Source organism: Lissotriton helveticus, chromosome 3_2, assembly GCF_964261635.1.
Source record: "Lissotriton helveticus chromosome 3_2, aLisHel1.1, whole genome shotgun sequence".
NCBI lineage: Eukaryota > Metazoa > Chordata > Amphibia > Caudata > Salamandridae > Lissotriton > Lissotriton helveticus.
Genome location: NC_136062.1, coordinates 89,617,945 through 89,632,350, shown reverse-complemented (window position 1 = coordinate 89,632,350; position 14,406 = coordinate 89,617,945). Strand labels below are relative to the sequence as shown.

The following is a 14,406-nucleotide window of genomic DNA, read 5'->3' as shown; positions in this document are numbered from 1 at the left end:
CCCTACTCCTCATTAATTACTTGCTTCTCAATTTTGTGATTGCTCCATGCTTATTTACTCTGTTTTTATTAGATACAGTGTATACTTGCACTGCTGACATCATGGAATTGCTTTTTTTTACCCTTCCCCCATTTCATTTCTTATTTATCACTCCATGGGAGTGCATGTTTGACTCCTTCGTTTGCTTAACTCGCGGAGAGGGCAGTTCCACTCTTTCCCTGGTTCTTAAACCTAACCCACCCAGCCACTCCTTTGCCATTCTCCCTCCTAGCAATCCTCTACAGCACACCAGGTGGCAGACGGCGGGCTGGGAATTTTGCCCTGCAGGCTCTCCTGCAGCCCTTTCTGGTGCCTTGTGGCACGCCCTTCCCCACTATGCCCCTCTCCCACTTAAAACTATAGAAAGCATTGTTTTCCACACCTTAGAGTATAGAACACATTGTTTTATATATTTTCAATATAGTCTCTAAGTTGTGGGACACAATGTGACAACAAGACCTACTGACTATTTTGAAAGTATAGAATTCACTCTCATACTTTTGGACTGGCCACCACAAAGCATCGTCACGTTGCATCAAGCAAGGTGGCAGCCATCTTAAGAGTCTGGAATCATGGATTTCTTTTCTTTCAAGATGGCCTCCATGCTGCCTCATCTCTTGGCGTCATGCAATCTGACATCCAGCTTCAAAATATTTATTACTCTAAAGGGGAGAAAACAATGTTTCTTATAGCTATAAAATGACCAATCACTTCTGTCAGGGTTGCTAAAGCTGCGTATTTTAAAAGCATCTGGCATCGGCAAAGCCTATATAGGTAGCTGTGCAATATTTGCAAATTGAGGCCCATTAGCTTTGCCAGTGCTTATTCAATTGGAATGTTGATTAATCTCTCTGCCTAGTAACTATGCTTTACCTACGGATGCTGTGATTCTATCACTGAGTCGATATCCAGATGATTAGCATCAACGTGGCCCATTAGCATGTAATTAGTTGCTGCATAAACTGTATGTAATAAAGTTAATATTTTAGGTTTATGTAGACCTTGCTTTTGAAGGTTTGTCTAGCTCTGCACTATAAATAACAGGTATTGATATTACCGAAATTAAAGATAAGCACACTCCTGTTCCCAGAAAGATGAAATGTGGAGTCCCTGATCCAAAATGATGGCCTTCAGGTTACACACAGATCTCATAAAAATGCTTCCCTCAATGAACCTTGCTAGCTAAAAGGACAGAGGGTCTGATTACGAGTTTGGCGGACAGGGTCACTCCCTCACAAATGAGACGGATATCCTGTCCGCCGTATTACAAGCTCCAAGTTCCATAGAATATAATGGAATTGCAATATGGCCGATGGGCTATCCATCACGTTTGTGACGGAGTAACCCTGCCTTCCAAAATCAGACCCGGAGTCCTTTTGTCCTAAATGTGAATCACTAGTGCACTCGCGCCTGTCTGCTACCTAGACAACAGGATGATGTGCGCCACAACTTGAAGAAGTGTACAGTGAACAAGATGCTCCATTGAGGAGACAGGGGGTTCCTCTGAGGGGACGGGGGTTCACACTTTGTGCGTTTCTCCCTGGCTGCAATTCTACTCACCTTATCTAATCTGGCTTGGGTACATGTTTCCTACAAAACATACTCCCAACAAAACATACACCACTGATGTAGTCTCTGAATCCCAGGACTAATCACTTCAAGCTCTTCTTTCTCTGAATACCATGTCCCCATGGGCTGCTGCTCTCTTGCACGTGCGTAACGGACACTAAGAGGATGCTTGAACACTTTCAGTCCACAAAAATTGGGAAGTAAACGATTTGAAACTTTTTTTATATGGAGAGTACTATGCAAAGGGTTAGAAACACATTTTTTTGTTTATTGACTCTTGCAGGTAATATCTACAGCCGAGGCCCTGGAAATGCACTAAAAAGAGAATGTAAATATTGCTAAACCGAATCTTAACGGAATTCATAGAGAAAGCCATATTTGCAGGAATTGTTCGTCAACATGAATGTATTTTCACCAATCCATTTGTCACAGTTTCCAGCAGTCAATTAGCGATCAATTAACTACAGCCATTTAATTAAACAGTGGCACTATTTTTTTCACTTAAAATCAGTCAATATTCGGAGTCCATTCCTTAGGAGCAAGTCATTGTCGAAACTACCAGTAGCAAAACAGTGCACACTAATTGATTTGCCAATAATGTCCTTCTGCTTCTCATAGTCTATCGGTTAGGCCGGGAGTATACTATAATACAAATCATGGAATATGGAGTTAATGAAAATTTAATTTACTAAATGACAATATCCAGCCTTTACTAAACAAAATATTCAGTTTCTGGTAGCTTGGCATAGAGTAGTCTGACTTAACTTAGAAGCAATGTATAAAGAATTTATATGTGCTTCAAACAGTAATAAAGTGGAAACACAACGCAAGAAAAATCCCTCTCCGATTTAGAAGAATAGAGAAAGATTTTATAAATTATTTGACACTAGGACAACAAAATCCTAGCAGTAGAACTAGCGATATGTAATTTTAAATATTTAGGGTAAAAATACCCCCTAAAAACACAAAGCTCCACTCGCAATTATCTGGTTTTGCGAGTCTGTGACAAAGTCACAAGTTCAGGCCGACCGCAATGGAGCATTGGCCGACTACAGGGACCCAGTTAGGCCAGCTGAGCAAAGTACCTTAAACCATGGTTGCTAAGCAATGCAGTCCTGCGTGAGGGATGTGTTGCACAGCAAGGCAATGCGGTGTCCTGGCATGGAGGTTCATCACACAGCGGCATTCTGATGAGTTGAAGGCTGTGGTGCCCAGTCCAGTGTCGGGGATGTGTCGTGTAGCGGTTCCGATGTGGAGTCTTTGGGAGGTGATACGTCATGCTTTGGTTCAGATGCAGGGTTTTGGGGGGCGATGCATCACGTTGCATCAATTCCACAGCTGGCTTGGTAGGGCACCTTGAAGCCCATTTCTAAGGGTCCAGGACTGGGGTAGACCCGCTTGGGAGAGCAGATCTCCCACCTGACAGAGGCCAGGTGCGGGGTTCAAGGATATTGGAGCCTGTTCTGTCTCTGAGGTCTGATCTGGAGGCCAGCCAACTAGTTCTTAGAGTCACTCTGGTGGTCCTAGGTTGAAGATGCAGTTCCAGTTCTTCTCACTCAGGCAGAAGGAAGCAGGGCAGCAGAGAGAAAGTCTTTCTCGCAGCAAAGCTGCACAGCAGACCTTCTGCTAAGTCTTTCACAAGTCCAGATGTGAACTGAAGAGTTGAGCCTGAGGTTCCATTATTTATACCTGGTGCCCACTTTGAAGTAGGAGAATGTCCTGGATGTTTCTACCCCCATAGGGGACAGGCATCCTCTTCCCGCCTGCCCTGGCCTCAGATTGTCTGGGGACACAAAAGACTTGTGACAAACCCTTTGTGAGTGTGTTCAGGCAGCTCCTACCCCCTTGTCAGAGTTACCCATCCTGCCAACACCTATCTTCCCTCTGTCTTATCGTCTTGGAGCAAGCCACAAAGACCAACGGCCAGCTACGCCTAGTCATGTGACCAAGGGACAGGCTGCCAGCACTAAATGGATAGGACAAGCAAATGGCAACTTTCTAAAAGTGCTGTTTTCAGGATTAGGATTAAAAATTGGCTTTACCATTAAAGTGGGCTTTTAATTGCAATTCTTTATACACCAAACTCTACTTGTCTACCCGATCCCAATTAAAAGTTATCACCTTTTAAATGTAATAAGGCCGCCCAAGGAGAGGTAGGCCTTTCAGTAGGAAAAAACGTATTTCAGTGTTTTTCACTACCAGGACTTGTAAAAATAAAAAGCACATGACCACCTTTTTTTAAATACACTGCATCCTGCCCTATAGGCAATTTAGGGTCTACCTTAGGGGTGACTTATATGTATTAAAAGGGTACACTTATGCCTGGCAAAAGATGTATTTCAGCAGGCCAAAATGGCAGTTTAAACTTCACACAAGTGCTGCAATGGCAGGTCTGGGACATGTTTAAAAGGCTAATCAAGTTGGTGGCACACTCAGTGCTGCAGGCCCACTATTAGCATTTATGTTACAGACGCTGGGTGCACCTGGTACCACATTACACGGGGGTTAGACATACATAAAATATGCCAATTGGATGTAAGCGAGTGTTACCATGTTCAAAGGAGAGAGCACAAGCACTTTAGCACTGATTAGCAGGGATAAAGTGCTTAGAGCCCTAAAGCCAGCAAAAATAAAGTCAGTAAAAACAGAATTCTGGAATGCAAACATTTGGGAGAAAACCATACCAAAGATGTCAGGTCCTTTATATCTTTATTTAGAGACGACCAGAAAAAAAGGCTAGATTTGTTTTCAATGTAAAAGGGTCCTATATCCATGCTCAGCCATACCTTATCAATCAAAAACATGGAATACATTCCTGGTGAGCCTAAATGTCAGTTCTAAATTCTTTCAATTTGTACAGACAACTTTTGTGACACCTACCCACCTGTTCTCTGATCAATATATTTTTGTACATTACTCCTCTTGCCTATTTTAGGCATTTGCTCTGATGTCCCTGAACAGTATCAGAACTTTATGGAAACCAGTAAATATATAATAATAAAACAATAGCTTTTACGTTATGCACATTTTTACGTGCTGGACATGTTTGTAAATGGTTGACAGGGAGGATGTTGAGTGGCGTCTACATTTTTACAATTGCTTGTTGTTTGAAGAACGTGGCAGGCTGTTTTTAAATGCCTGTATGATTATTGGCTGCAATATAAGTGCTTGCAGTTGGGATCTTAATCGAAATTTCGTGTATTTTTTACTTTGCAAGTGTGCTAGCTCAGTATTTGTGCAGTGCCTCTGTGTTTATGACTCGTTTGTTAGCATTATTTGCATTCATGACATGATTTCTTTGGTATGCGCTAGCATACCCTTGCACGTGATGATTACAGACCTGTTGTGTTTTCACTTGGCATTAAAGATACGACAGGTGCTTGTTGATGTGGATGAATGCACCCCATAATACCAAACTGTGACACACCGCCACTTCCGCAGAGATGGCTGGAGAAACCTGCTGAGAAATGTCAAAATTACTTTTAAATGCAGGGTGGCCCATGAAGGTGTCCCCAGAAAATCAAACAGTATTAATATTGTTAATTATTTTTATTTATATAACTGTGTGTTTGATTATCTGCAGTCACTGAAGGTTTTCAGCACTGCATGCCAAATATTTCAGACAAAGACAACACAAGTGAGCACTTGCATGGAGTGCAAACCCACAGTTTAGTATACCAGCTGCATTTCTGGAAGCTGTGATGCTTATCAACGAAAAGCTTTGCAATCATCTAGTGTCACGACTTATACAAGAGAAGGTCTCTCCTGAGAGACAGGCATGTTCTACTATTTTCTAGCGGTACAAGCACATTTTAGTATGATGTATACATGATGTACAAATGAAGGACATCTGTAACAGATTTCACAGAGCATCCGGTAACCCAAAAGAGAGACATATTGTAAGTATTCCAGTATAACATCAGTCCATTGTTAATAAGTGTATGTTGACCTAATACGCCTTCTTAGCTTTCTTTAAACTATCTCTAAACCCAGATAAGTTCAGGGTCCAAGTGAAAAAAACAAATATTGTTTGTGTGCTTCTGTAAGGAAATGGAGTTTAAGGCGTGTTCTACATTTGGCACACCTCTTTTCATCAAGAATATGACCTGAAGTTTGTTTGATAGTCTGGAACATGTGTTTGGAAGGTTCTTTCTCTAGCTTATGTCCGAATTTATGAACATGTTTTCCTCCAGTCTGGGTAGAAGTGCACTGTTTCATTGTGTAGCATCCATTTCATGGGGTGCCCTGTGGTCTCGAAGGATCAGTCTCTCAGTGACTTCCCCTCCCACATTCTGTCCATTGACACTGTGCACCCTGCCCAGACACTGCCTTAAAAGCACATCATTAGTCTGCTCTGCTTAGGGACATTACATGTGATGCAGCCATAATTGAACCCATGCCACATGGTTGCCGTGCACTAAGAGAGTCAGGGAATTATGCACCACCCCTTTGTTCGTCTGACCCTTAATTGGAAACCCAAAGCTCAGTTAAGTGCATAAATACTGCATAACCAAGTTTAGGCCGTGCTATGACTCGGTTTATTAGGAATTACAACTGTCAAGGCCCTTCAGTGTTGCTGCTCTCAGTCACATAACTGACAGAGCGTAGGTGAACATCTGCTGCAATGATATTTGTTCCACTACATTTAATAAATGAATTACAATTGTAAAAAAAAACTTAGAAGCATTGAAGCTTCACTCTCGAGCAGACTTCCAGTGTTTCATCCACCCATATGCAGAAACACCTACACATGGAGAGAAAACCTCATTTTCTGGCGCCAGGCGTCCACAGTTTTTTTTTTGCATCTAGAATCTGGCATTCGAAATTGAAGCAGCATTTCTTGTCGTGAACGAGCTTTTTTAAACATATCCGAGTGCACGGAAGTACGTATCAAGAGAAGAAATGATTAGTTTGTAACATGCCCATAATAATGTCACTGCATTAAGACCATGCACCGAAAACGTCAAGTTAAGCATTTCAATTGTTATGATGTACAGTATACGATGTGCACAGGTTTGTCAATAACATTCACTTTATGATTTTAGCACGTTAGTGTGTTGTGTTCAGGTGCTGACTGAAAAAGTATGTTAATGCTTCTCCTTTACGGAGATGGAAACCTATGACTGGTATAAATATTTACCATATTTCTATTAAAGGTACGCTGCTATTTAAAGACCATATGGAAGAGCCAGTGACAGGTACTTATGTGCAATATTTCTTCTTATATTTCTTTAAAGTGTATTAATACAACTATACATATGGCCAACTAGGCCTTACTGTTACTGTTTGGATGTTCCATATGTCTGGTAGCAGCGCGTCATACCCTTAAAAAACAGCACACAGATGATTACCTCGAATGTCTACGTTTCATAGTTTCACGGTAGGAGGTGTCCACTAGGAAGGCCTTTCAGAAGCATATGCTCTCCGCACGTTTAGTAGGTAGGGTGTTATAAAACAATAACAACACACCTAGGTTGTTTTCCGACCACACATGCTTCAGCCTTGTTTTACCCTTGCTGTGATGAAAGTACACCACAAAAACTGCAATAGTCTAGACAAATGTTGAACTATAAAAAGTATATGCAACAAACCTCAATAAGTAATGTTAAGTGTGCTACCACTACAAAGTCCATAAGAACAATCCAGTAAGACTTCCACCTTGCACTTCACAAGCTGCCTTAGTTCCACCTGTTCCACTAAATGGATGTGGTCTCTTTTTAGAGTCAATGTTTGGTTTATGGCATAAATGGTAGGGAAGTATGTATTTTAATAAACTTCTTAATCACGCTATAAAAAACTAAAAATTCTCTAGGATTCTCTTGTGGCTGGTTTGCTGAGGGGGCAGATGTTGTGATTCTGCATAAGGAAGTGTTCTACAATTTCTGTCCACAGTCACTTACATGCCCTAGACTCATTTAGTAATATCCTAACATTTCAAATTGACACGTAGAGCTTATACTTAGTATTGCTCATTACGGGGTTTTCATTGCTTATTCCTATTCATTAGTATTAATTTTCCATAAATCATTACATTTAAAATTGTCAATGAAAGGCTCACTTCATAAAGTCTTGGAGCACATCTTCTTTGGAAATGTATTTACACTTGTGCAGCATAAGGGTATACTGAAGTATAAACACTAAAAAACGTTTACAGATAAGCAAGGCATTCAATTCAACGTTAATGACCGGCAGAAAGCCAATTATGTCCCGACACATTAGTGAAAGCTTATGTGTAATCTTATGAAGTGGGTTTGTTAGTGTTAGCAAATACCTGTTAGCATCCAATATATCAAATTTGCAACTTTGATTCTGTATAGCCTCCTTATAGAGGCACATTTGTAGCCCATTGAAATCTGATACACGATGGAAATACAAACATACAAAGCTTGGTGTGTTGTGACTACAGACATCAATGTATGCTTAAAATCAATTACCACACATCCAAAACACACCTTCTGAACTTACGTGTCTGCTATAATGTAACGCAATGTATGGAGAATCTTGTAATTTTTCTTAGAAGTCATGCAACGTATGTTCTCAAAATGTCTTACCTTGGCCCTATTAGTACTTTGCAGATCTGGAACCTTCATGTTGATTATTTGGAGGTGGATTTTCACTATACCACAGCAGAAGGCAAGAACAACACCTCCCCCTATATATAGCAATGTGGTCTGTCATACTGTAGTGGTCATTGTAGTGTTATTGTAGCGGGTTGCTTATTCGAGATACAGTTGTATAAACAGTGGGGTGCAACGCCTTTATTTGGCCATCTCTTAATATATTCCATTTTGTATGTCTTCATTATCTGCATCTCCTATACAATGATATATATGTTCTGATGGTTTCAAACAAAATATTCCTCTAAAATTGAAGCATACAGCTTTCAAAACATCTGAAGGGGTTCTGTTAAACTTTCAAAAATATACACTAGTAACTGCTTTATTTAGAGTTTGGTGGCTGCGATACTTCATAAAAACGTGGTAGATATTCCATCTAGCATATTTTAGGTGCCATTGGCTGTAATAGAAAATCTCATCTACCATGTTTTAAGTGCCATAGGCTTTAATGTACTTGTAATGTGGTGAACAGAACATCCACCATATCTGTGACGGAGTATACCATCTACCAAACTGTAAATAAATCCCTAAATTCTCAACTGCATTGCTGCAAATGTCGACTGATATGTAATGCGCTGCATGGAACAAACAAGCATATGGTGTGTGTTTAATATATTCAGCCATATCACCATGTATGTAGTGCGCACACAGGTAGCATCCAACAAAGTCCTTTACAATTTTTAATTGAACAATTGCATTACATTTAAAAAGAACATCAGCTTTCACAATTTTAGGCAACCACTCCCAGTCAAGTGGGAGAGCCAGGATTAGAACCTATTTCCCCAGATTCAATAGCCTGTAAACTACCCACAGGAACACACCTCCTCATCTGTACAGTATGGAGAGATATAAAGATGATCTGCATGTGATGTGAATTCTTAATTATCAGCTATGTACTTAAAAAAAAAAAAATTAAAAACATTTACTGGTCTAGTCTCTAGACTGACATTGAGGGCCCAGTCACAGTAGCTGAAACATGCACCTGGAAATTGAGCACTGCCTAATCCGATTTATTGTGGAGCGCACAAATTCGGAGGTGTGCAGTTTGCACCCAATTCTGAGTTAGGCTCCTCACAATGGGCAATAACTCACCTATAGCTCATTGTGGTCTATATTTTGAGGTGCACAAACAGTGCATGTGCACTATTTGCTGCTGCAATTTGCAGCAGGGTACCACTGCTCCAACTCACAGGAGCAAACATCAGCGATTTGTGCACACATTGTAATATTCTTTTAGGGCACAAATAGGACTTTCACTAACATCAGGATGAGAAGCCACATCATAATTAGGCAGGTGATCCCACAGTGGTGCTTCAGTCTTATATTCTGTCATGTGAGCAGAAACAACCTCATAAATCCCGAATTCCCAATAACCCCAGATTGAAACACATCAACGAGTTACACCTTGGCTCTTCAGAGCCCACTTTAAGAAAGGGTTGACCAGTTCTGTTGCATTTGCATCACTTCCCTCTGTTCTAGGACAAAAAGATAGGATAAAATAGAGACGTTTTGGTTGTGTCCTTCAAGGTCAGAGAACCTAAGCCACCAAATAGAAATTCAATCAAAATGTTGTCAAACAAATCAATTCCTGTCTTTCATAACGTGGACACCAAATGTGATTTTATGCTTCATAACTTTTGGCGGTTTCAAAGGTATCTGCCTTGTCATTTTATTTAGCAGACAAAACCCAACCTCACTTGATGTTGCATCGTTCTATGCCACCGTTCGAGCAATAGAAAGACAATGGAAGGGAGTGCCAAAGAAAAGAAATACAATTGAGATCGGAAACAATAGATTTGCATAGCTCAAAAAACATTGAATAATTTGGACATTTCTGAGATTCAGCAATGGTCGTCCATGCTCCAGAATGCAAATACATTAGCTTTGAGTTTGGGATGAGGGCATTCGTGGTCTGTCCCATAGTGAGATTTACAAAATAGAAGATAACAGTTGAACCACACTCATTGTAGTTAAAGCAGGGACACAAACACCTCCCGAGCTCTGTAAACTGATGGCAGAAATACCATTCTTCGTCCTGTCTTCAGCCACTTCTCAGTCCTAAAAATTCCCCGATCATCCTTCCAAGCATTTACTAAACCACCATGGACCTTAATAGAGCGATTGGTCAAGCTTTTAACAGTTGCAGCCAACTGAGTCATAATTAAATGTATCATGAATACGCCTACAGGAATCCGTTCACTGCTCTTGATATGCAGGTTCAGAGGTTTCGCAAATTTTAACCAGTGCACATGTTCCAAAAACCTCTGAAAACTGAAGGAGCACATCCAACAAGAAAATATCTGCCTTGACCATTTCATACTGTCATACAAAGGATAGGAGCCTCTGGACCTTCTGCCCTTCACTCCCCCGTAAGATTGCTTAAATGCTTTAACTGTGCATACCGAGCAGATATGGTGAAGACAGATTACCGATCTAGAATGAGTTGTCTTTGTCCATTACTCGGTAGAAAGGGTCTTCCACGTAGTCTAATGTGATTCATTATCCTGGGTCCAGTCTTGAGCCCAAATTGTGATGGACATCAAGAGAAGCCGTTTGTTGAAATGCAGAACTGCGGTTTGATGCTGAAACCGTTTTAAGGAATCTCGCCGAAAAAAAAGGCAGTAGTTAAGTCTCATCTGTCTAATAAGTCCACATATGACCTTGGTGTCTTGAGAATTGTGTTGTTACAAGCTTGCTTTATGTATGGAATTGTAACACTTATTTAGGATAAAGTCAGGAATGCACATTTTAATCACAAATCACTGCCCTCTAGAGATAATACCGAAAAATGTAAAAATTAAGAATGCTAACAAAACGTCTATATTTTTCTTTCTTTCATTGAAACATATAAAATAGAAAAGCATAGTTTACTCCTAACACAAACACGTGGACACACACACATACTAAAATTCACACATGCAATCACGGTGATGATAGTTGAAGATATAATTTAAAAAATGTCCAACCACTCATTACAAGAAATGAAGGTATGTACTATACTACTTCTAGGAATATAGCATTATCAGTAACATAATACATTATGTTATATTGCTGCTGTGTTGAGAAGCAAAGTTTGTGCATCTGATGTAAAATGAAAGAGCCATTCCTATAAAGATAAATGTCCCACTGTAGTTGAAAAGTGTCATCCGGAGACACATGTGACAATCAATGGGCAGTAATGCATTAAGGTCTCTTTGCCAATATTCGACAAGTCATTGGCAAAGATACCGCAGTTACTGCTGTTCTCCAGTTTGCTCATAAGGTGCTGAGGACTAATTGCTTTAAGGTACATTCTTAATTTTTTGGGTGAATTTGATTTTGCAAATAATACAATATGTTTCAATATTCTCAAAGTGTGCATGATTAAAGAAATCCTTAAAAGGACTTCTCCTTTCGCTTCCTCCTCCCTCTTTCTCTCATTTAGTTCCTTTATTGTGTACTTAATAAACATCGATTTCTTTGATTTGTGCTAATATGAACTGCTATGTTTTGTCCACAGCATGCAAAAGGAAAGATCAAGAGCATGTGAAGGATAGAGGGAACACACCTAAAAAGCCTAGGCTGGTCTTCACAGATGTCCAGCGTCGAACTCTACATGCAATATTCAAAGAAAATAAGCGCCCATCCAAAGAATTACAAATTACCATTTCCCAGCAACTGGGGTTGGAGTTGAGTACCGTCAGCAACTTCTTCATGAATGCACGGAGAAGAAGCCTTGATAAGTGGCAAGACGAGGGTAACTCCAGTTCAGGAAATTCATCTTCATCAAGCACTTGTACCAAAGCATGAAGGAATAACCACAAACTAAACCTCGGTGGAAAAGCTTTAAAACAAAGACCAGGACCTCAAGATAGCGGGTTTAAACTGATAACTGTTTGAACAAATGTTATTTATAAGTCCAAAGAAACCAAAGACTTAGACACCTACATTATGACTTTGTACTGAGACACCCACTTTAGTAGGAGGAGGACGACTACCAAAAACAATGGAAGATAAAAAAAATCACACTGGGCCTGCACCTTCATCCATCTTCATGTTCACTGTACTTGGCTGTCTGGTGGTTTGGAGCATAGTGATTTATCGTCATTGAATGGGCATCTTTCCAAATGTGACTCTTCATTTCCACGTGGATGCCATGAAGGTGTATGGTGTATCAGTACTGTGTACATACCAGTGATTGGACATGGTCAAAGCTGGTCTGCAGAATGGGTAGAGACAGTGCAAGACCAAAAACATTTTAGAGTCGTCTGAGTTCATTTGAATGGTGGTGTGTTTGCTCTTGTATAATCTGGATTTAGTGATTCAAGACCCAAAATCTAAGTCCAAACCGATGGCAAAGAAACTTTGAATGGCACCCAAACTAGTGCATTCTCTTTGTTTGTTAAGGAATGTTCAAACCAAAACCAAACACAATTCCTTAAGCAGAAAAATATCTAAGTAAACTAGGAACCAAAGAACACAATGAATATTTCATTGCAGGTATTTTATTGCAACAATTTTAATATTTCAAAACTATTTTTACACAAAATATTTAGAGTGGTAGGAGTAGGTCAGTTTCATTTACCAGAAATAGGATGTACAAGTGATTGTTATTTGCAATAGTTAGACTAACCCATGTTTCTATTGGAAAGAGTGAATGCTGTTCAAGAACAATCATCCTAAGATCTAATAACGGCACCATTCATTTTTGCTTGATAGTGCATCTCATATACCTTGACAGCTCTAAAAGTTATCTAAAATGTCAAATTGGGCTGACACCTAATCTTCACCAATCAAAAAGTAGGGATAGGCTAAAATTCCTCCATTTGGAACTATAGAGCAAGGAGTCAGAAAGTAGCCAAAGATCAATAGCTTTAATGGAAAATTCCATCACAATGACTTTGAATAGGGGGTAAACAATCTATACATATGCCTGAATATCAAACTGTGGGCAAACACTTTGATGGAAGGATATGCAATGCTTGCTTTTGAGACAGGTCTTTTAGACCGCTCGTTGCAGAATAAGTTATCACGCTGTCTTATACATTCAGCCGACATGAATGAAGCCAGTAAACCATCCATGTAAATGCAAAGCACTCAAGATCACTATACCCTCCATTTTCAGTTTTCACAGCATGACATTTTAAACACCTTAGTTCTAATTGAAACACATAAAACATATTCCATGATCTAGGCATGGTTTCAAAGCTCACCACTAACCCCACTTTGTGGTCTAGTCACCTACATAAATGATGACTAGCTACTCCAAACCCAAATGCACAACAAATCCAAGTCTAGCCAAACCACCCATACAGACATCATATAACAGCAGACCTTGCTGCTCTTACAAACAGATAATAAGAATAATTCCTTCTTTCTTAAACAACCTTCATATGGGTTCTGCATTTGAAAGGCATATCTTTGTGCCTGATATTATTCAATCTAAGTTGCCACCTCCAAGTCCATTTTTTAGCCTTATTCAGAAGCAGGTATTTTCTACTTCCTTTGTGTTATGAAATCCATAGTAGGTCATTGTATCATAATAGAATAGTCTGTCACATTAATTTTCTAAAGTGCCCTAGACCAAAGACTGGCTTTGGTACATGCCAAATGTCACCTCTCTTTATTCAGAAAGAACTTGATTTAACAGCTGTCTTTGCGAAATGTCACATTGTCCGTTCCGATTCAGTTTGCCCCACTAACGAGGCTGTTAGACTTGTGCACATGTCATTTAAATGAATGCTTTACTGAAGGGCACATGGTTGACATCGATCTCTCTGTTCTTGTATTGCTTTTCTATCTCCTTGATCCTGGTCCAAAAAATAAGATTTACCTGGTAAAATATCATGATAAATAATATGACCCAGGACCTCACTCATTATTTTTAGAATATTCAACTGATCTTAAATCTATGCATGACCCAAATGTTGATTTTCTGATACATGTCTTCCCAGCTATTATCCTGCTCCTACTATTTTAAAGTAATGACACATCTACCAGTCTAAAAATATGTAGAACCTCTTCTAAAGGGAGTGATTAAACCTGGATGCCAGTAGTGCTCAGTGATTTCAAATCAAAATATGTGATCAAACCATGCGTTATCATTTGGGTACAGAAATTATTTTTTTAAGAGCACAAACAAAATAATTCTAGATTGATGATTATGTGATTAAATAATGGAGATGACAATTTCAGGAGTGTT

The 14,406-nt window shown here is 39.7% G+C and overlaps 1 protein-coding gene across 2 annotated transcripts in view; it reads left to right on the top strand.

Annotated features, from left to right (window-relative positions):
* Positions 1–14,071, top strand: part of ONECUT1 (one cut homeobox 1) — a 71,975-nt gene extending 57,904 nt beyond the window's left edge. Inside the window, exons 3-4 of one of the 2 annotated variants that reach the window (XM_078684851.1) lie at positions 6,765–6,806; positions 11,725–14,071. In XM_078684851.1, coding sequence (XP_078540977.1) covers positions 6,765–6,806; positions 11,725–12,014 — 332 coding nt within the window. In that variant the 3' untranslated portion in view covers positions 12,015–14,071. The remainder of the gene's footprint in view (positions 1–6,764; positions 6,807–11,724) is intronic. The other variant, XM_078684852.1, reaches the window with a different exon arrangement.
* Positions 14,072–14,406: the final 335 nt, after the last annotated feature.